General features: G+C 39.0%; 1 protein-coding gene across 1 annotated transcript in view; it reads left to right on the forward strand.

Annotated features, from left to right (window-relative positions):
* The window catches only part of prkd1 (protein kinase D1), a 111,692-nt gene extending 98,254 nt beyond the window's left edge, over positions 1–13,438 (forward strand). Inside the window, exons 18-19 of the mRNA XM_063006890.1 lie at positions 3,791–3,876; positions 12,981–13,438. Coding sequence (XP_062862960.1) covers positions 3,791–3,876; positions 12,981–13,199 — 305 coding nt within the window. The 3' untranslated portion in view covers positions 13,200–13,438. The remainder of the gene's footprint in view (positions 1–3,790; positions 3,877–12,980) is intronic.
* The last annotated feature ends 8,783 nt before the right edge of the window (positions 13,439–22,221 follow it).

Consider the following 22,221-nt stretch of genomic DNA (forward strand, 5'->3'; position numbering starts at 1 on the left):
GAGTGGACACGGTATTTAAAAACTCCAGCAGTGCTGCTGTCTGATCCACTCATATCCGCACAACACACACTAACACACCACCACCATGTCATTGTTACCGCAGTGCTGAGAATGACCCACCACCCATATAATACTTACTCTGTAGTGGTCCTGGGAGAGTCCTGACCACTGAAGAAAAAGAAGGTGAACAAAGTATGCAGATGGGCTACAGTCAGTAATTGTAGAACTACAAAGTGCTCCTATATGGAAAGTGGGGCTGATGAAATGGACAGTGAGTGTAGAAACAAGGAGATGGTTTTAATGTTATGGCAGTGTATGTAGTCACATGAGCTTGAGTGTACTTCTGGTACTGGTACTGGTACTTCTTGAGTGTAAGTCTGGACTCTGGCTTTTCCACTCAAGGACATTCACAGAGTTGTCCCGAAGCCACTCCTTTGTTCTCTTAGCTGTGTGCTTTGGGTGGTTGTCATGTTGGAAGGTAAATCTTTGCCCCAGTCTGAGGTCCAGAGTGCTCTGGAGCAGGTTTTCTTAAAGGATCTTGGTGTACTTATCTGCACTGATCTTTCCTTCTATCAGGACTAGTCTCCCCGGTCCCGCTGCTGAAAAAACATCCCCACATCATGATGCTGCCACCGCCATGCTTCACTGTAGGGATGGCATTAGCCAGGTGATGAGTGGTGCCTGGTTTCCTCCAGACGTGACGCTTGTTATACAAGCTAAAAAGTTCCATTTTGGTTTCATCAGACCAGAGAATCTTGTTTCTCATGGTCTGAGAGTCCTCTATGTGCCTTTTACTGTGAATACTTATGAAAAAGTGAAGTGCTGTGAATACTTTTCGGATACCCTGTATGTGCACAAAGCAAGGTCCAAAAAAGAAAATAATTTTGATGTAGACATACTCCAGAGGCCTGGACAAAGACCTGACCTTAACCCTACTGAACATCTTTGGTATGAATTGAAACATTAATTGCAAGCCAGGCCATCTGACCTCATGAATGTTGTTTTGACTGAATCATAAATTTGTTACTTCTTATAGACTTCTTGTTTTCCAAAATGGAGTGGAGTCTGTTATATCTATATTAATTGCCTATGGCTTTGGAAATGGATGGCCAACAAGTTCATGATCAGATGTTAACTAACTGCTGGCCATGTGGTTCTTTTTTGTCAGATTACGTTGTAGCTATTTTTCTTTAGTTACACATCTGGTCCTGGTAGCTTCCTGAATATAAAGTATGACGCTGCATTATGTAAAATCTTATTTAGTAGAAAATCATTTCATTCACTCTTTAAAGAAAATTTTAATAGACTTTTGCAAGCACCTCCACACACAGGAGGAAATCCACCTGAATCCCAGCAGGAAGGCTGACTTGTAGGCAGGGCTTTCATAAGGTGAGCCATGTTAAGCACAAACAGTCACATTTATATTATGCAAATCTAAAGGACTTTTTACTTTCACTTAGCACTTTAACTTATTATTAAAGTGTTACATAGCTAATATAACATTTTAATTACTTTAAAACTGCACAGTACAAGATTATGCAGGAGGCATAGCAATTAAACCCTTGCAATTACACAGCAAGGCCTTTGATTAATCAATCCAAAATACTGTACTGGTTCTGATTCTTGAGAATTCGGCAATAAATGTTAAATGTCATCCTAACCTTTATAAACAAGCAGCATGGATATTGCTTATTATATAAACAATGTGATCCCACTTACCTGGAAAACAAAAATTCTAAATGCTCTGAGTGTCATGCTGTATATTAATCCACACTCACCAGGGGTCTACATTTACATTTATTACATGTATTTTTTAGTAGATGTTTATATCCAAAGGTAATTACACAAGAGGCTGAAAACAATCCCAGAAGACATAAACACACCAAGGGGGGAGGGGGGGGGGGGGGGGGGGCTTTTGTCCTATTGGCTTATGTATAATAATTTTAATGACCTCAAGATTGTTGCTTGTGGAGCAAAATGTGAAGATGCAGCAGTAAAGAATGACATAGTACCCTACAACCAGGATTGTGAGATCAAATACCAGTGCTTCAGCAAGTTATGGTCACTGGATCATATCTAAATTAATCATAGGCCAGATTGTGCTAATGTACACCGACAAAGCATAACATTATGACTACTGACGTGACATGAATAACACTGATTATCTCTTCATCACAGCACCTGTTAGTGGGTTGGATATATTAGGCAGCAAGTGAACATTTTACCCTCAAAGTTGATGTGTTAGAAGCAGGAAAAATGAACAAGCGTAAGGGTTTGAGTGAGTTTGACAAGGGCCAAATTGTGATGGCTAGGTGACTGGGTCAGAGCATCTCCAAAACTGCAGCTCTTGTGGGGTGTTCCCGGTCTGCAGTGGTCAATATCTAATAAAAGTGGTCCAAGGAAGGAACAGTGGTAAACCGGCAACAGGGTCATGGGTGGCTAAGGCTCATTGATGCACCAGGGGAGTGAAGGCTGGCCCGTGTGGTCCGATCCAACAGACGAGCTACTGTAGCTCAAATTACTGAAAAGGTTAATGCTGGTTCTGATAGAAAGGTGTCAGAATACACAGTGCATCACAGTTTGTTGCGAATGGGGCTGCATAGCTGGGATATGCAAAGAAAGAATTTCATTGTACTGTACACCTGTATATGTATATATGACAAATAAAGGATATCTTATCTCTATCTCTCTCTCTCAAACCCCACCACTGCCAGGTTGCCACTGTTGGGCCCTTGAGCAAGGCCCTTAACCCTCAATTGCTTAGACTGTATACTGTAAGTCGCTTTGGATGAAAGCATCTGCTAAATGCTGAAAATGTAAATGTGTGTGTGTGTGTGTGTGAGACATGGTCACCCACTGTCCCTCACCTGGTAGCAGGTGTGTGTATAGAGTGCTGCCAGTGTGCTCCCCCAGTAAGTAAGGCAGTTTGTCGGGGTCTGGGAGGGAGTTGAAGTTGGGGATGACGGTGTTAAATTTGGGGAAGAATTGGGCCCAAATGTGGTGGTACTTAGTGCATTGGGTGAGGAAGTGCAGCTCCGTCTCTACTGTACTGAGAGTGCAGTGCTGGCACAGCCTCTCCTCCCAGGGCAGCCAGGACCGGGTGTGTCGCCCCGTCTCCACGGCCAGGCCGTGTGCGCTCGGTCTGTATCTCGTCAAGGTGTTTTTTAAATTAGGGTCGGATACTGTGCTCAGATAATCTGCTGCACTGTAGTGTCTGTTATAGCACTGAATTAATACAGTAATTCTGAAGGAGTGAGTATGCTAGTATTATGACGCTGAATATGATTTAATTAAATCTTTATTTTCTTGTGTTAATATTCCTCTGATGCATTTATATTAACATTAGGAAAATGTTTCTTATTTTATTTACATGTACATTAATAATGTTTGCGATTGAGAATTATTTTAATTATTTAAGAATTTTAAGTAATTCATTAATTCATCTATAGTACTTAGGATTACTAAGCTAACAGCAAAAAGTGCTACAGAGAGAAAGATTTGTGGGAATAAATGTAAATCATGAGGGAAAAGGAAGAAAAGATCAAAAGAAAATAAAGTTAAAGAAGCATGCCACTGACAGCATGTTACGTTTTTCTTGTGGCTTATTGACATAATACTCTGCAATCCCTTGGACTAAAGTCTTAAGGTAAACTACTCTCAGCAGTTCTCGGTGCTCTGTGACCCCTGAAACAACGTTAATGTTGGTTTTGTTCATTATTGCTTCTAGTTCTTTATCCTTTCGGTTTTCCCACCGCAGCCCAGTTACTGACAGTCTGCTTTGTTGTTTCAGCAATTGACCTCATTAATAACCTGCTGCAAGTCAAAATGAGGAAGCGCTACAGCGTGGACAAGTCCCTCAGTCATCCCTGGCTACAGGTCAGTCTCGTTTCCTCTGTATTTTAAACAGTAGGTTTTTATACTTTATACATAAATGTAAACTTGCAGTCCAGAGTTTCATTTTAATATCCCAACAAACCATAAAAATATTTTATTAATACCCTAACCCTAGAAATATATTGAATATTAAAATATAGAATTTTCTTCCACAATGTTTGAGATATCGCCATCGTTCCAACATCAGTCCAGTTAATGACACCATGGCTTGTTTACAGCTTTCGTATATGTGCACTCGTTCACCCACTACACCTGTTTTTAATTAAAGCAATAAGCCATATAATAAAATACAACAATGTTCAATTTATAAATGTTTTTATTTACAAAAACACTCACAAAAAGCTTTCTTCCGTGAAATCAGGTAGTCCGCTAACAGTGTTGCTAGGCAACATGAGGGCGAACATAACATTCGCAATAAACATTCCTCCACAATCACTATTACACTATTTCTTGGACGAATGATTAGGATTACTGTTTATATTAATCTGGACATTTCCATGTATAGTACATGGTAATAACTTAATAAATAAGTATGACTTGTTTCAAAACAAAAATTGTCTCAATCCGCTCTGATCTCTCTAGCACCAACTCTCTACAAGTGCAGACTCTTTTTTATACACAGGCAGAGGTTTCCCAGCCCCTTAACTGTTTCCCAGAAGTCTCACAACAACAGATTGAAGACATTATCAGGAAGATGAAATCCTCCACCTGTGCCCTGGACCCCTTTCCTACTGCTCTAGTAAAAGTGCACACCGTTACTATAAGTCCTCTGATTACAACTGTAGTAAATTACTCCCTCCAAGCTGGCTATGTTCTACCTTCTCTAAAAACTGCCATAATTAGACCACTTCTAAAAAAAACCAGCACTTGATCCTGAAGTTTTGGCAAATTATAGGCCTATCTCCAATCTTCCTTTTCTCTCTAAGGTATTGGAAAAAGTAGTTGACACTTATCTCCAGGATCACCTTAAACACAACAACCTTTTTGAAAAATTTCAGTCTGGTTTCCGCTCTGCTCATAGCACAGAAACGGCCTTGGTTAAAGTTACCAATGACCTTCTGATGATGGCTGACACTGGCTCACCTTCTCTGCTTGTCCTACTTGATTTATCGGCAGCATTTGACACCATTGACCATGGTATGCTCTTACGCCGGTTATACCACACCATTGGACTCACTGATGCTGCTCTGGCTTGGTTTCAGTCCTATCTTATCGACAGAACAGAGTACATCTCTATTGGAAATGGAAGGTCCCAGTCATATGCTGTGACATGCGGAGTCCCCCAGGGGTCAGTCCTGCGCCCTGTCCTTTTCACCCTATACATGCTTCCCCTTGGCCATATTATAAAGCGCTATGGAGTTTCATTTCACTGCTACGCTGATGATATACTGTACATCTTTACATGAAAATTGACACAAATTTCCTCCATTCTGCTGCTCCCGCATCATCATCTTCATCAGCATCTCTTTCAATACTCTCTGCCTGCCTGGAGGAGATAAGTTTGTGGATGAAACACAACTTTCTTCAGCTAAATAGTGCAAAAACTGAAGTGATGTTGGTTGGCACCTCACTCCAGACCCAGTCATCCCCTATAACCAATATTACACTGGCTGGTCATACTATTTCTCCCTCTTCAACGGTTATCAATCTTGGCATAAAATTCGACCCTCAACTAATTTTTGAAGCCAATATTAAACATCTATGCAAGACCTCCTTTCATCATCTCAGAAACATTGCCAAACTTCTTCCTACCATCACCGTCTCAGATGCTGAAAAGCTGGTTCACGCATTTGTTTCCTCCAGGCTGGATTACTGCAATGCACTTCTCATCGGGATTTCTACCAAGAGTCTCCAGAGATTACAGTATATCCAGAATAGTGCTGCACGGATCCTGCTGAGAGTACGAAAACACGAGCACATTACACCTATCCTTCATTCACTCCACTGGCTCCCTGTCTCTGCAAGGATAGAATATAAAATTTCTCTCCTTACATATCAGTGCATCTATGGAAATGCACCGCCCTACATGAAAGAACTTCTTACTCCTAAAATTTCATCGCGATCGCTCCGTTCTGCAAAATCAAATCTTCTCCACATTCCCAGAACTAAACTAAGTACCATGGGTGATCGGGCTTTCTGTTCTGCTGCTCCTCGTCTATGGAATGCCCTTCCCGACCATCTGAGGGCACCACAGATGATTGAGAGTTTTAAAAAGGGTCTAAAAACGTTTCTTTTTAACAGATGTTATGACTGTTAGATAACCGCTGATTTTATGATGTATGTCTCATAATGCTATGTTTATATTTGTTTCATATTTCATGTTTTTTTTTTTTTTTTTACTCTTTTTCTGTAGCACTTTGAGATTTGTTTTCAAATGTAAAGTGCGTTATAAATAAAATTTATTATTATTATTATTATTACATGACTTAAAATAGTGTTCAACCAAGTTTGTACTTTTTCTTTTTAGTGGCATATTTATATGGAATGATGTGAGGTGATCATAGGTGTGCGTATATCGGGGATTTTACAACAGTTAGTTCCGACCTTACAATCTGATTGGTTGAGAAGTGTTCTAACAGCACGGCCTTTTCACACCACAACTGTATTACTCCGCTGACGCGTTGCCAGTAACGACAAGCTTCAAGCACACAAACGTGCACGCAGGCGACACAGCCTTTTTTCCAGATCGCGTTTTAAATGCGTTATCTGATATACAATCTAGCGCACTGTGTAGGGAACATAAATCAATTGTCTAATATATTGTCTAGTGCACTATGTAGTGAACATGAATGCGTTATCTGATACACAATCTAGCGCACTGTGTAGGGAACATAAATCAATCGTCTAATATACTGTCTAGTGCACTATATAGGGAACATAAATCCGAGATCTGATACACAATCTAGTGCACTATGTAGGGAACATTAATGTGTTTGTAACGCAAACAGTTAGCTTAATAGCCCAGTTAGCAGCTCCTAAAAGTAAATATCCTTTGGTGTGTGCGAGAGGTTTTTTATTTCCTTTTTTTTCCCTTCGGTTCTTGCCTTTTTCTTTTTGTTCTTCTTACCTCCCTGAAATGAGTTTTTGCAACTTGGGATGTCTGCTTTGTAGTGTTAAACTTTATATTCATTGTGGAACTACTTTTTGGCGGAAGGTATTGTCAATATTAGCATATTTATTATGAAATTCAGGGCTTCTTTGATTTATTTTCTTTCTTTATTTTGTAAAAACTGTTGTATAAAAGCAATAGAACACTTGAGGTCGTGTGTTATCGCGAATAACATCACGGCTGTGATTATCTACTGCACTCACCTTCAGCTCGTGCCTGCAACCAAATCACAGCCGTGATGTTATTCGCGATAACACACGACCTCAAGTGTTCTATTGCTTAATTTTACAACGGCTTCGAACGCGGCTCAGCCAATCAGATTTTAGGACCGGAACTATCAGTTTTATAACCCCTTTTTTGTCCCATTCACTCCCATTAATTTTTTTAACATCTATCTACTGTTCTCTACTTAAATGATAGTCACAGTTTCAGATATATCATCTCAGTGCAGACCCACCACCACAAATTCAAAGTTGTTTTGACCCACAATTGTTTAATTTTCCCCTAATCCCTCGTTCCTCTCATTCACTCCCAAAACACGATCTTTCCTTTATTTCCACAATGCATGTACAGTTTCAGTGCTCAGTACAGTCATCAAACTCTAATTAACAACATACTGACCTGCACTCCTCCATCTCTTCTTTGTCCTTCCTCTTTAGTCCCATTCACCCCTATTCAGTTATTTATTAGGATTTTAACGTCATGACAGGAACGGTAGTTACTCATTACACAAGGTTCATCAGTTCACAAGTTTAGTGTCAAACACAGTCATGGACAATTTAGTATCTCCAATTCACCTCACTTGCCTGTTCTGGACTGTGGGAGGAAACCGGAGCACCCGGAGGAAACCCACACAGACACGGTGAGAACATGCAAACTCCACACAGAAAGGACCCGGACCGCCTCGCCTGGGGATCGAACCCTGGACCTTCTTGCTGTAAGGCGACAGTGCTACCCACTTAGCCACCGTGCCACCCCCCACCCCCATTTATTACAAACACACTTGAAATTTAACATAAATACATTCAATCATAAATATTTTAAAAAATGTCTCAAATTTCTCAAATACATGCTTACACACACACAATCACCAATCTGAGCAAAAGTAATCACACCAGTCCCTCCATATAGATGCTTGCGTACACCATAGAAACCACCGATTAGCACCCTCATAACCACCTGAAACACCTTTCTAACCATTCAGAAACAGCATACTAACTCCAGTGCATCTTGGCAACTACCTAGCTACACCTTAGCAACCATTACTGTAACATTACCTACACCGTACCAATCAACCCATTACCATAGCAACTTCCTAAGAATAACTTATTAGCCACCCCCTTTATACAACTACCCACTGGCAACACCTAAGCAACTACTCAGTATACCTTGGCAACCGCCTAGCAACACATTAGCAACGACCTAATAAACAACTTAGCAACAACCCGACTCACCTTGGCAACTGCCTAGCAACACCTTAACAATCACCTAGCAACAGCTTAAAAACCCTTAAGCAATTAACTTGTTGGCATAACAACTTACTAGTAACAACTTAGCAACCATCTAGTAACAGCTTAGCAGTCTCAGGACACCTTGGCAACTGTTTAGCAGAACCTTAGCAACCACACAGCAACACTTTAGCAACTACATGTTAGCAATTGCTTTGCTACTATGCAACCACTTGGCATCATCCTAGTAACTACCCAGCAACTGTTTATTAACAATCTGTTACCATCTAGTAACAGCTTAGCAGCCTCAGGGCACCTAGGCAACTGTGTAGCAGAACTTTAGCAACCACACAGCAACACTTTAGCAACTACATGTTAGCAATTGCTTTGCTACTATGCAACCACTTGGCATTATCCTAGTAACTACCTAGCAACTGTTTATTAACAATCTGTTACCATAGTAACTGTCTAGCTATACCTTAGCACCATCTAAGAAAACCTTAACAGCCAATGAGTACACCTTGGCAACCACCTAGCTACACATTTGCATCCACCGAGCAATACCTCAGTAACCATCTGCATACACACAATTACCTATCTGAACGCAAGTATTTACCCCTAGCCCCTTGTGTACATACCTTCACACTTACATCTCTAAAAGTATTAAACCCACCCCATACCAGTGCTGCTAAGCTGCAATCACACTCACATTTCATTCAAGAAATGCACCTCTTTAGTTTAACCTTTACAGTATTCTTTGGTATTATAACACTATTCCTGTTTGTCCTGTAGCATTAAGGCTCCTGGGTCATTTTAGTAATGTCACTTATAATAATTATTTATGTCTAACTACATTTAACAACTTAAGTAATCCTAGGATATTCATTTTATATGTACTAATAAAATTCCCATTCAGTGTGAAGTAGGGCAGTCGTAGCCTAGTGGTTAAGGTACTGGACTAGTAATCAGAAGGTCACTGGTTCAAGCCCCACCACTGCCAGGTTGTTGGGCCCTTGAGCAAGGTCCTTAACCCTCAATTTTTTGGACAATATACTGTCACACTACTGTAAGTTGCTTTGGATAAAAGCGTCTGCTAAATGTAAATGTGAATGTGTCTGTAAGCATTTAAAATACATTTTAATTCCATGATCTTATTTTGTTGAACCACTAATCCTTAATCAGCCTGTCAGACACAAGTAAGCCATTTGCACTGATATGCCTGATATGTTTTATTTTCTATGGTTTTACTCAGTAAAGCTGTTTCTCTTCCCGACATCCCTACAGAAAGTACTTTAATGAATAACATTAGAATTATTAGAGCCAGTGGCACCAACATAACATTGTGCAGCTGTGTTTATTGTACTCAAAGCTTTGGCAAAATACATCGGCGAAACTTCTACATTTGCACTGGATGAGTCACTTCAGTCAGAATTCCTTTGCTGATGTAAACATAGAGAAATAGAGCTGCCAGGGGTAAACAGTACCATTTAAGACAAAATTTAACTTTGCAGAAGTTTAGAGTTATTAATCCTTATTTTTTTCTGGGATGTGGCCACTGTGTATTAGTGAACAGTCAGTTCTTGAGGTTTTTTGACAGGGGTAAAATTTTGATGCCTATACAATTGGTCCAGTAATCCAAGTAAAGACAACCTGTGAATCAGCTTGGTATCCATGGCTTATTGATGCATAAGAGGAGCAAAACTATCTTTGATAGTTGATCCCAAATAAGAGCTGCTCTAGCACAAATTGCAGACAAGGTTCATGTTAGCTATGATGAAAGGTGTCAGAACCCAGTGCACTGCAGCTTGCTGTGTATGAGGCTGCGTAGTTGCCTGTTTCGAGTACATATGCTGACCCCTGTCCTTCATCAGAACTAATGGAATGGAAGAAAGTTGCCTGCTTTTATCAATCTCGTTTTACATTATAAAGGACGGCCAGATGTGTGTGTGTGTTACCTGGAAAAAGATGACATCAGGATGCACTGTGGGAGGAAAGCAAGCTGACTGAGTCTGCTGTAAAACCTTGGGTCCTGGCACTTACATGGATGTTACTTTGACAAGTAACGGCAATCTAAATGTTCTTCACGACAAGACCATGCTTTAATCACATATTGGTGTAACTTTAATTGGCAGCAGTTGTATTATATAATACACCGATCAAGCATTACATTATGACCATCCTATTATTGTATTGGTCCCCCTTTTGCTGCCAAAACGGTCCTGACCCATCGAGGCATGGACTCCACTAGACCCCTGAAGGTGTGCTGTGGTATATGGCACCAAGATGTCAGCAGCAGATCCTTTAACTCCTGTAAGTTGTGAGGTGGGGCCTCCATGGATCGGACTTGTTTGTCTAGCACATCCCATAGATGCTTGATTGGATTGAGATCTGAGGAATTTGGAGGCCAAGTCAACACCTCAAACTCGTCGTTGTGCTCCTCAAACCCTTCCTGAACCATTTTTGCTTTGTGGCAGGGTGCATTATCCTGCTGAAAGAGGCCACAGCCATCAGGGAATACCGTTTCCATGAAAGGGTGTACATGGTCTGCAACAATGCTTAGGTAGGTGGTACGTGTCAAAGTAACATCCACATAGATGGCAGGACCCAAGGTTTCCCAGCAGAACATAGTACAAGTATCACACGGCCTCCTCCGGTTTGCTTTTTTCCCATAGTGCATCCTGGGGCCATGTGTTCCCCGGTTAAGCGACGCATTGTGCATCAATGAGCCGATTTACCACTGTTCCTTCCTAAGACCACTTTTAATAGATACTGACCACTGCAGACCGGGAACACCTCACAAGAGCTGCAGTTTTGGAGATGCTCTGACCCAGTCGTCTAGCCATCACAGTTTGGCCCCAAAAACCCATTTTTCCTGCTTCTAACACATCAACTTTGAGAATAAAATGTTCACTTGCTGCCTTATATATCCCACCCACTAACAGGTGCCGTGATGAAGAGACAATCAGTGTTATTCACTTCTCCTGTCAGTGTGTAACGCTATGTGGGCTAGACAGACAGGAGGGACGGACACAAATGCAGAGATGAATGAAAACAGAGGATTTATTGATAGACAAAGACAAACAAAGGAATACAAACAAACCTACAGGGCTAACGGAAACTATGCTAAGCTAAACAAGAACTAGACAGGACTAAACAGACTGAACAGGACTAAACAGACTGAACAGGACTAAACAGACTAAACAGGACTAAACAGACTAACAGGGCTAACAGACAGGCTAAACAAAGACTAAACAGGCTAACGGACAGGCTAAACAAAGACTCAACAGGCTAACAAACACACACTAACAGACAAGGATCAAGGTACAGACAGGTACAGACAGGTACAGACAGGTACAGACAGGTGCAGACAGGTGCAGACAGGTGCAGACAGGTGCAGACAGGTGCAGACAGAGCAGACAGAGCAGACAGAGCAGACAGAGCAGAGTTACCATGAAACAAATCCAAACCAAACCAAAATAACCCCTGCCAGCCTGTTCCTCAGCTCTCCTTTTAAATGGTCCCTGATTAGGATCAGCTGGGGCTGATTGGTCCCCCTGAGCAATGTAGGAGTGAGGCATGGCAGGAGTGAGTGTGCTCACGGAGAAGAGGGGCGTGGCACATATGAGCACACAGATGCTAGCAGTGTGACAGATGCCCCTCCCAAAGGCACTACACCTGGAGTGCCTTAAACAACAAAAACAAGGAGGTCCTGGGCCCTGAGGGGTTATTTTGTAACGCTATGTGGGCTAGACAGACAGGAGGGACGGACACAAATGCAGAGATGAATGAAAACAGAGGATTTATTGATAGACAAAGACAAACAAAGGAATACAAACAAACCTACAGGGCTAACGGAAACTATGCTAAGCTAAACAAGAACTAGACAGGACTAAACAGACTGAACAGGACTAAACAGACTGAACAGGACTAAACAGACTGAACAGGACTAAACAGACTAAACAGGACTAAACAGACTAACAGGGCTAACAGACAGGCTAAACAAAGACTAAACAGACTAAACAGGCTAACGGACAGGCTAAACAAAGACTCAACAGGCTAACAAACACACACTAACAGACAAGGATCAAGGTGCAGACAGAGCAGACAGAGCAGACAGAGCAGACAGAGCAGACAGAGCAGACAGAGCAGACAGAGCAGACAGAGCATGAAACAAATCCAAACCAAACCAAAATAACCCCTGCCAGCCTGTTCCTCAGCTCTCCTTTTAAATGGTCCCAGATTAGGATCAGCTGGGGCTGATTGCTCAGGGGGACCAATCAGGAGTGAGGCATGGCAGGAGTGAGTGTGCTCACGGAGAAGAGGGGCGTGGCACATATGAGCACACAGATGCTAGCAGTGTGACACAGTGGTCATAATGTTATGTCTGATCGGTGTATATCTGAATGTTTCTTTATGAATTGTGTAATTCTTTAAGGTTCTTGTCAAATGCAATAATGTTTAGAGAAAACCAATCAAGACTGCATCATGAATAATCACCATATCTGTGTGTCATTTTTTTTGTATGACAGGACTACCAGATGTGGCTGGACCTGCGTAATCTGGAGTGTAAGATGCAGGAGCGATACATTACACATGAGAGCGATGACTCGCGCTGGGAGCATTTTGCTGAGCAGAACGGCCTGCATTACCCCGTTCATCTCATCAACCCTCATGCAGATGTTACTGAGGAGGCAGAGACAGAAGAGGCTATAATGAGCGCGCTCAGTGATCGAGTCAGTGTACTGTAAACTGCTGTCTGTCCCTTTAAGAGCACCACACAACTAAATCACACAGACAGAATAACACAAACACCAGCAGATTTATTCTCCGCTAACGTCCTTAAACTATTTTATTTCACTAGAGTCAATTTTATCAAACAGTCAGTGCCTAAAGAGTGTAACTACATTGTGGTAAAATCACAACCATTTACCTGCACATTTCATTTAAACTCAGAACACTAAACAAAGCACAGGGAGCACTGCCTAACCAAAAACATCTACAACCCCAAATCAGAAAAAGTTGTATGGAAATAAATAAAATAAAAACACAGTGTTCCTTACATTTACTTTGACTTTTATTTGATTGCAGACAGTTTAAACCCAATATATTTCATGTTTTATCTGCTCAACTTCACTTTATTTGTTAATATACCTCCATTCCTGCATTTCAGGCTTGCAACACATTCCAAAAAAAGTTGGGGCGGGGGCAATTTAGGGCAAGTAATGAGGTGAAAAAACTAAATAATGATGTGATTCCAAACAGGTGATGTCAACAGGTGATTGTAATCATGGTTTGGTACAAAAGCAGCATCCAGAAAAGGCTGAGTCTTTGATGAGCATAGATGAGCAGAGGATCTCCAGTTTGTCAACAAATGTGTGAGAAAATTATTGAAATGTTTAAAAACAATGAACCTCTGAGAAAGATTGGAAGGGATTTGCATATTTCTCCCTCTACAGTGCATAATATCATTAAATCATTCAAGGAATTAGGAGGAATTTTAGTGTGTAAAGGCCAAGGGCGCAAGCTTAAGCTGAACACCCGTGATCTTTGATCCTTCAGACGACACTGCATCAAGAACCACCACTCAACAATAGCTGATATACTGTATAGCTGATACATGCACAAATGCCACTTAAAACTTTACTGTGCAAAAAAGAAGCCATATGTTAACCATGTCCAGAAGCGGCGTCGACTTCTCTGGGCTCGGAGGCACCTAGGATGGACCATCACACAGTGGAAACGTGTATTGTGGTCAGATGAATCAGCATTCCAGGTCTTTTTTGGAAAAAATGGACACCGTGTGCTCTGGACCAAAGACGAAAAGGACCATCCAAACTGTTATCAGCAACAAGTCCAAAAGCCAGGGTCTGTCATGGTATGGGGCGGTGTCAGTGCCCTTGGCAAAGGTCATTTACACTACTGTGATGGCAGCATTAATGCAGAAAAGTACATTGAGATCTTAGAGCAACATATGCTGCCTTCAAGACGTCATCTTTTCCAGGGACGTCCATGCATTTTTCAACAAGACAATGCAAAACCACATGCTGCACACATTACAACGGCTTGGCTGTGGAAGAAGAGGGTATGAGGCCTGCCTGCAGTCCTGACCTGTCCCCAATAGAAAATGTGTGGAGGATTTTGAAACGCAAAATGCGACAACGACGACCGTACTGTTGCACATCTTAAGACGTGTTTGCAGGAAGAATGGGACAAAATAAAAGATGAAACACTAAATCACTTGGTATCCTCGGTGCCAAAACGTCTTTTAAGTGTGGTGAAAAGGAATGGCAACATTACAAAGTGGTAAATGCTTTACTGTCCCAACCTTTTTTGGAATGTATTGCAGGCCTGAAATGCAGGAATGGATGTTTATTAATAAATGAAATGAAGTTGAGCAGATAAAACATGAAATATCTCAGGTTCATCCTGTCTGCAATCAAATAAAACTTTTTTTTTATTATTTGGTTTTTTTTCCATGCTGTCCCAACTTTCTGATTTGGGGTTGTATATTTAAGAAAAAAAAAGACAAAAAACATGTTTTGTGTGTGTGTGTGTTTATGAAGATGTGACCCTCTATATTAAAAAACCTTGTTAAACCAATGCTGTGGAAGATACATCTCTAAAGCCATTAATACTGAATCTACAGTATAAATAATTCCACAATACTGTGGTGGTTGTTGCCTTAGTGTAAGCTTAATTCATTAGATAAAGTGTTAACCTCCTTGCTGCTGCTGTAGGCTTTTGTGGTTCTTAAGGTGCAATTGGGCGTATTTTGTATATGTGCATGTGTGTGTGTTCTGTATTGAATGTACATGCTTCTGCAAGTCAACCAGCCTGAAACGTAACACTGCCTGCAGAGATTTTTTCTCCTACTGCTTTCTTCAGTATGAAATTGGAATAAAAAATGAAAAAGGGCCAGTGTGTGATTATTAAAGTGGTATTGCCGTTTCTATTTTGTTTTTAAGTATATATTTATGTTTAGTTTTATTTATTACATTTGTTATAACTCTGGACTGTCTGGATGCTTGGGTGGTGCAGCCAGTAAAGACGCTAGCCTACTACTGCTGAGATCTGGGGTTCAAATCTCAGCAGTGATATCGGCCAATCGAGCATCTATAAAGACATGATTGAGTATGTTTAAAGGAAGTGGAAGTGGCTAAACAGCCTAGCTATGTTCTCCCTGTGTCTGTGTGGGTTTCCTCCGGAGGCTCCGGTTTCCTCCCACAGTTCAAAGACATGCAAGTGAGGTGAACTGGAGACACTAAATTGTCCAAGACTGTGTTTGATATAACCTTGTATGAACTGATAAATCTTGTGTAATGAGTAACTACCGTTCCTGTCATTAATGTAATCAAAGTGTAAAACATGACGTTAAAATCCTAATAAATAAACACACAAACAGCCTAGCTATTGCAAGGTGCACTTGTTAGTGCACTGTTAATGCTGGTCCCAAGCCCAGATAAAATAATGAGGGTTGCATCAAATTAAAGTACACTTAGTTTTTAAATGTTATTATTTACAATTATCTTTTTTAAATCATATTAACTGTCATAAAAATACTAAAGAATTGTCAGAGCAACTTTTAAAATGTATCCTCATTAAACATACCTGCATTAAAAATAATATGCGACTTGTACAACCCCAAATTAGAACCGATGATATGAAAATGCAAATAAAAAATACTACTGTTTCTTACATTTAATATGACTTTAACTTACTGCAGACAGTATGAGCCCATGATATGTCCTGTTTTGTCTGATCAACTTGATTTCATTTGTTAATATACCTCCATTCAAAAAAGATGTAATTTCAAACAAGTAATGCCAACAAGTAAGTGTAATCATGATTTGAAACAAAAGCAGAGTATCTGAGAAGCAAAGATGGGCAGAGGATGTCTAGTTTGTCAACAAATTCGTGAGAAGTTTTTAGAAATGTTTAAAAACAATGTACCTCAAAGAAAGATTTGAAGAAATTTGCAAATGTCTCCCTCTACAGTGCATAATATCATGAAACAATTTTAAGAAATCTGTAGCAATTTAAGTGTATAAAGTGCAAATGCGCAAGCTGAAGCTGAACATCTGTGATCTCGTATTCCTCACCGTATCAAGAATCGTCACTCAACAATAGCTGATATAACCACATGGGCAAGGGATTACTTTGGCAAACCTTTGTCAAGCACTACAATACAGAGTTACATACACAAATGCTACCTACAGCTTTACTGTGCAAAAAAAAGAAGCCTTATGTTAACCATGTCCAGAACCAGCGAACAGTTCTTTGGACTCAGAGGAATCAGGGATGGACGATCACACAGTGGGAATGTGTATTGCGCTCAGACAAATCAGTATTTTAGATTTTTTTTTTTTTTTTTTTTTTTTTTTTTTTTTTTATAAATGGATGCCATGTGCTCAGAACCAAAGACAAAAATGACCATCCAGACTGTTAACAGGTCCAAAAGCCATTTTTAATGGTTATGGGTACTGGACTGGCCTGCCTGCAGTCCTGACCTGTCCCCAATAGAGAATGTTGGAGAATTGAAAAGACAAATGCATCAATCACAACCTCATACTGTTGCACACTTTAAGACATATTTAAAGGATTTAAAGAATGTGACAAAATAACACCAAGTGAATCAGCCAGGACAGAGAGACTGGAAGAAATTGAAGGATGAAGCAGTACAGCAAAATACAAGAACATTCTTGAAGAAAACATACTCAGACTGGGCTGAAAGTTCACCTTTTAATAAGACAATGACCCAAAGCAGACCTGAGGATGACAATTCATAGATGCCCTCCAACCAATCTGACAAAGCATGTGAGGAACCATAAAAAATGGGAACTTCCCAAATCTAATTGTGTAAAGCTTGTAAAGAGAAATTCAAGAGGACTTGCAGCTGTAATTGCTTTTAAATGTGTTTCTACATATTATTGAATAAATGGTCTGAATACTTTTGTGAATAAGATCCACAAAAGATCAGTTTATTCTGTATAGGTTATTAAGTGTAGAATAATGGATACATAAAGGATAAACAATTCTATCAATTCAGTATCAAATTCATAAGCTTTAAATACATAAATTACTGATGTTTTAGTATTTGGCAATACTGAAAACCAAGTTAGCACCTTTGTAAAATTGGCCATGTCGATTTCCTTGTACAAAACAACACATTTCTTTAAATGTTTGTATTAAATCCCAACAACACTGCTACACCTGATGCAATCATACCAGAACACACATTTTCATCACAGTGCTGGAAATGTTCCACCACCGCCCAGACACCATCTGGTCAGTAAGGGTCCTGTGGGGGACCTTTTTGATTGATAAATTGGGAACAGGGGGTGATAAAGTAGACAGACTGACAGTTTGGCTACAGACAGTAATTACTGAAATATACTGTAAGCACAAAGTTCTTCTGGATAGTAGGTGGGGCATTAAAGGAGCTTGCTGATTGTATAGCTAGAACTTTTGTTTGTTTGTTTATTAGGATTTTAACGTCATGTTTTACACTTTGGTTACATTCATGACAGGAACGGTAGTTACTCATTACACAAGGTTCATCAGTTTACAAGGTATATTGAACACAGTCTTGGACAATTTAATGTCTCCAATTCACCCCACTTGCATGTCTTTGTACTGTGGGAGGAAACCGGAGCCCCCGGAGGAAACCCACGCGGACAAGGGGAGAACATGCAAACTCCACACAGAAAGGACCCAGGACCTTTTACAACTTTTGTATAGCCAGAAATGTCCAATATAGAATGATTAATAATATTAATATTATTAACTTTGGCACAATAGCACAGCAGGTAGTGTGATCGATGCCCAGCATGAGGTTCTTGGTGACCTGGGTACTTTGTTGGGATCTTTGCCTATAATCAACTTTACAGCAAAAAATATTTTTGCCATCATAAAAATGACTTTAAAGTCAAGTTTTAATGTACTGATTTTTTAAAATGTATTTACATATTTTGTACAAATATTAGACATTTGTATATGTAATATGTAGACAGTTGTGTCTATTTATTTCGTTTACTCATTGTATTGTTGTAATAAAGATATAGACAATAATATATAAATATATTTTTATTAAATATGATAAAATATTAAATGATAAAACTTTAACAATATGTGGATACATTCTAAAATTATTCAGTTTTTTTATCCTATGAGTTTATAGTAATAATAATAATAATAATAATAATAAATTAATAAAATCCTATTAATTTATTAATTATAAAAGAAGTACGTAATACCCATTGCCTGAATACTGTCTAAAAACTTAATGTATACTGTAGAATCTATCTAATAAAAAAAAACCTTAATTTCCTATCTATCTGTCTGTCTTTCTGTCTGTCTGTCCGTCCGTCCGTCCATCCATCTAACTATCTATCTATTGTACAATTTAAAGTAAAGGTTCCAAGTATAAAGTATTTTCATAGTCATAACCAACAGAACAAAGGTAAACTGTTAGATTAGAAGTAAACAACAAACTGCATTATTTGTCTTCAGAATAGACTTGAGCTAATGAACCCTTGCTCGTGTTTGTTTACTTGTTTGTATGTCGACGTTCTTGCTCTGAGTGAGTACATGTTGAGTGAGTGAGCGGGTGTGAGTGACAGTCGGCAGATGGCGCTGTACCCTCAGAAAGCCTGCTGGAGTTTGTGCGCGACAGATTATACTCATACGGAATGTGTGTGTGCGCGTGTGTGTGAAGGTGTTGGTGGATTTGTCCGAACAAGGTGAGAGAGTGACCTTCATTAAAAAAAGAAGACCATTCGATGCGAATTTTAAAATAGGAACAAAAAGGAGACTAGTAAAAGAGAAAAAAAGCTGATTCATTTTGGATTTGCTGCACAATTTCCTATAGGGACATGACCAGATCATTATAGATCATTAAGGTGCATTTTTAAATAACCCCCCCACCCCCACTAAATAACTGATTCTACAATCCTAATTTTGTGTGAAGATATTTATGGTGTGTTAATATTAAATTCCTTGTACTAATTTTTATCAACACAATCAAACATGTTAAATGATGCGACACTATTGGTGCATATAAAAAAACGAATTAAATGTCAGTTTATTTATAAGCTTAAAATTTTTTTAAAACATCTTAAAAACACACAAAATTTTTTTTTAAAGGTGTCCTAATTTGTGGGTAGGTTGTTTTATTAAAAAATAATAATAAATAAATAAAGAGCACGATGCCTTAAAATAAGTCCATAAACATAATTATTAATGTTAGCACATTTTCAATAGTGGTGACTTAAATGACTTCAAGTCAAGTTTTAATGTACTGATTTTTAATGTATTTACATATTTTGTACAAATATTAGACATTTGTATATGTAATATGTAGACAGTTGTGTCTATTTATTTCGTTTACTCATTGTATTGTTGTAATAAAGATATAGACAATAATATATAAATATATATTTTTTTAAAACTTTAACAATATGTGGATACATTCTAAAATTATTCAGTTTTTTATCCTGAGTTTATAGTAATAATAATAATAAAATCCTATTAATGTATTAATTATAAAAGAAGTCTATCTATCTATCTGTCTGTCTGTCTGTCTGTCTGTCTGTCTGTCTGTCTGTCTATCTATCTATCTATCTATCTATCTATCTATCTATCTATCTATCTATCTATCTATCTATCTATCTATCTATCTATCTATCCAACGAAACAATATTATGGGTCTGTTTTTCGCCTGCAAATTACAGAGGAAATGCAATCCACTGCTGCTCACCGTGTGTTGGCTATCCTACATTATCTATCAACACATACACACACACACGCACGCACACACACACACACACACACACCTGTCAAAACAACAGAAAGTTGAGCGAGGCGCGGGCGTGTGTTGGCGCATGGGAAGAGATCCTGACACTGTGAAAGAAAAGAAGTGAGCCCGGAGCAATGTCTACTCTTACCAACCTCCTCAATTCCTCCAGTTCAACACTCTACCATCGTATTATAGCACAGTGCAGAAGTTAGCTTTGCACAATGCAGGAGCAAACAGTAAAGCACGGAATACACAGTGCAACACAGTGCAACATATTTTATAGCAAAGTGCAATCATGAGCACTGCACAGTGAAGCATATGACATAGCACAGTTCAGCACTGAACAAAACAGCACGTGGTCTTGCGCAGAACAGAACATACTACTGCATAGTGCAGCGCTGCACAGAAGAGCACATAGTGTTGCACAGTAAAGCATATATAGCACATTTATAGTACAGCACTGCAGGGGACAGAACATAGAAGGGCACAGTAAAGCATATTTTATAGCACAGTACAGCACTGGATGGAACAGAACATAGAAGGGCACAATAAAGCATATTTCATAGCACAATCAGCACTGCATGGAACAGAACATAGATGGGCACAGTAAAGCATATTTTATAGCACAGTACAGCACTGCATGGAACAGAACATAGAAGGGCACAGTAAAGCATATTTTATAGTACAGTACAGCACTGCATGGAACAGAACACAGAAGGGCACAGTAAAGCAGATTTTATAGCACAGTACAGCACTGCATGGAACAGAACATAGAAGGGCACAGTAAAGTAGATTTTATAGCACATTAAATCACTGCACCCAACATTACATAGCACTGCACAGTAAAGCATATGGCATAGAATAGTTCAGAACTGCACAGAACAGCACATAGCTCGGTACAGTACAGCACTGCACAGAACATCACACTGCACAGTAAAGCATATGGCATAACACAGTTGAGAACTTCACAGAACAGCACAAGCACAATGAACAGAACAGTGCTACACTAGCACAGCAGGGTTCCGCACAGCACAGCAAAACCGAGCAGAATAGAGCAATAAGCTGCCAGTCCGATCTGAATCAGCTGCACCGATGCCATGAGCTGTGTGACAAAGCCGGGCAGATGATGCCGAGCTAAAACTGAGGCCTGAAACAAACGGCCAGAATCTTCTACAGATGGACTGTCTGTCAGCTTCCCCACGCTACAGGAGCACCAACCTTTCACTAGAGTTCATTCAAATTCTCTCATTCAAACTGCAACTCCACCCGGCGTGTGGGACATGTCTGTTACACACCAAACACATAGTTTATATACAGTATATATATATATATATATTATATATATATATATATATATATATATATATATATATATATATGTATATATATAGCTCAAACTTCAATAATAATATTTAAAAAATGACGATAGTAATAATAATAATAATAATAACAAAAATAATATAATAATTATGAAAAGTAATAACAATAATAATAATAATTATTATTAATAAATAATAAATAACAACAATAATAATCATTCTTCTGGTCTTGGTCGCGGAACAGGTGTTATTTAAAAATGTTTATATGCGTGAAATATTATTAGCACAAAAATAAGAAATCAACACAGTTTTTTTTTTTTACATTTTTTTAACAGTTTTTTTAGCAGCAGTACATAATTTTTGTGTGTTTAATGTGTGGTTAAATTTTTATCAATACATTAAACTTATTTTAAATAAATAAATCATAATTTATTCATACCAATAACAACAACGACAATAATATTACTAGTAATATGTTTAAACAATCACATTAAAATGTATGTCAATGCTGGCAAAAGGGAAATAAACGTAATAAAATGTATGTGGTGTATACATTATGAATAGGATTTTTTAATGATTACTTAAATGAATTAATTTTACAAATAAAATTGTATTTAATTTAGCTTATTTTATTAAATAGCCCTTAAAGTGAAAAAA

The sequence above is a fragment of the Trichomycterus rosablanca genome, chromosome 13 (genome assembly GCF_030014385.1).
Source record: "Trichomycterus rosablanca isolate fTriRos1 chromosome 13, fTriRos1.hap1, whole genome shotgun sequence".
NCBI classification, from domain to species: domain Eukaryota; kingdom Metazoa; phylum Chordata; class Actinopteri; order Siluriformes; family Trichomycteridae; genus Trichomycterus; species Trichomycterus rosablanca.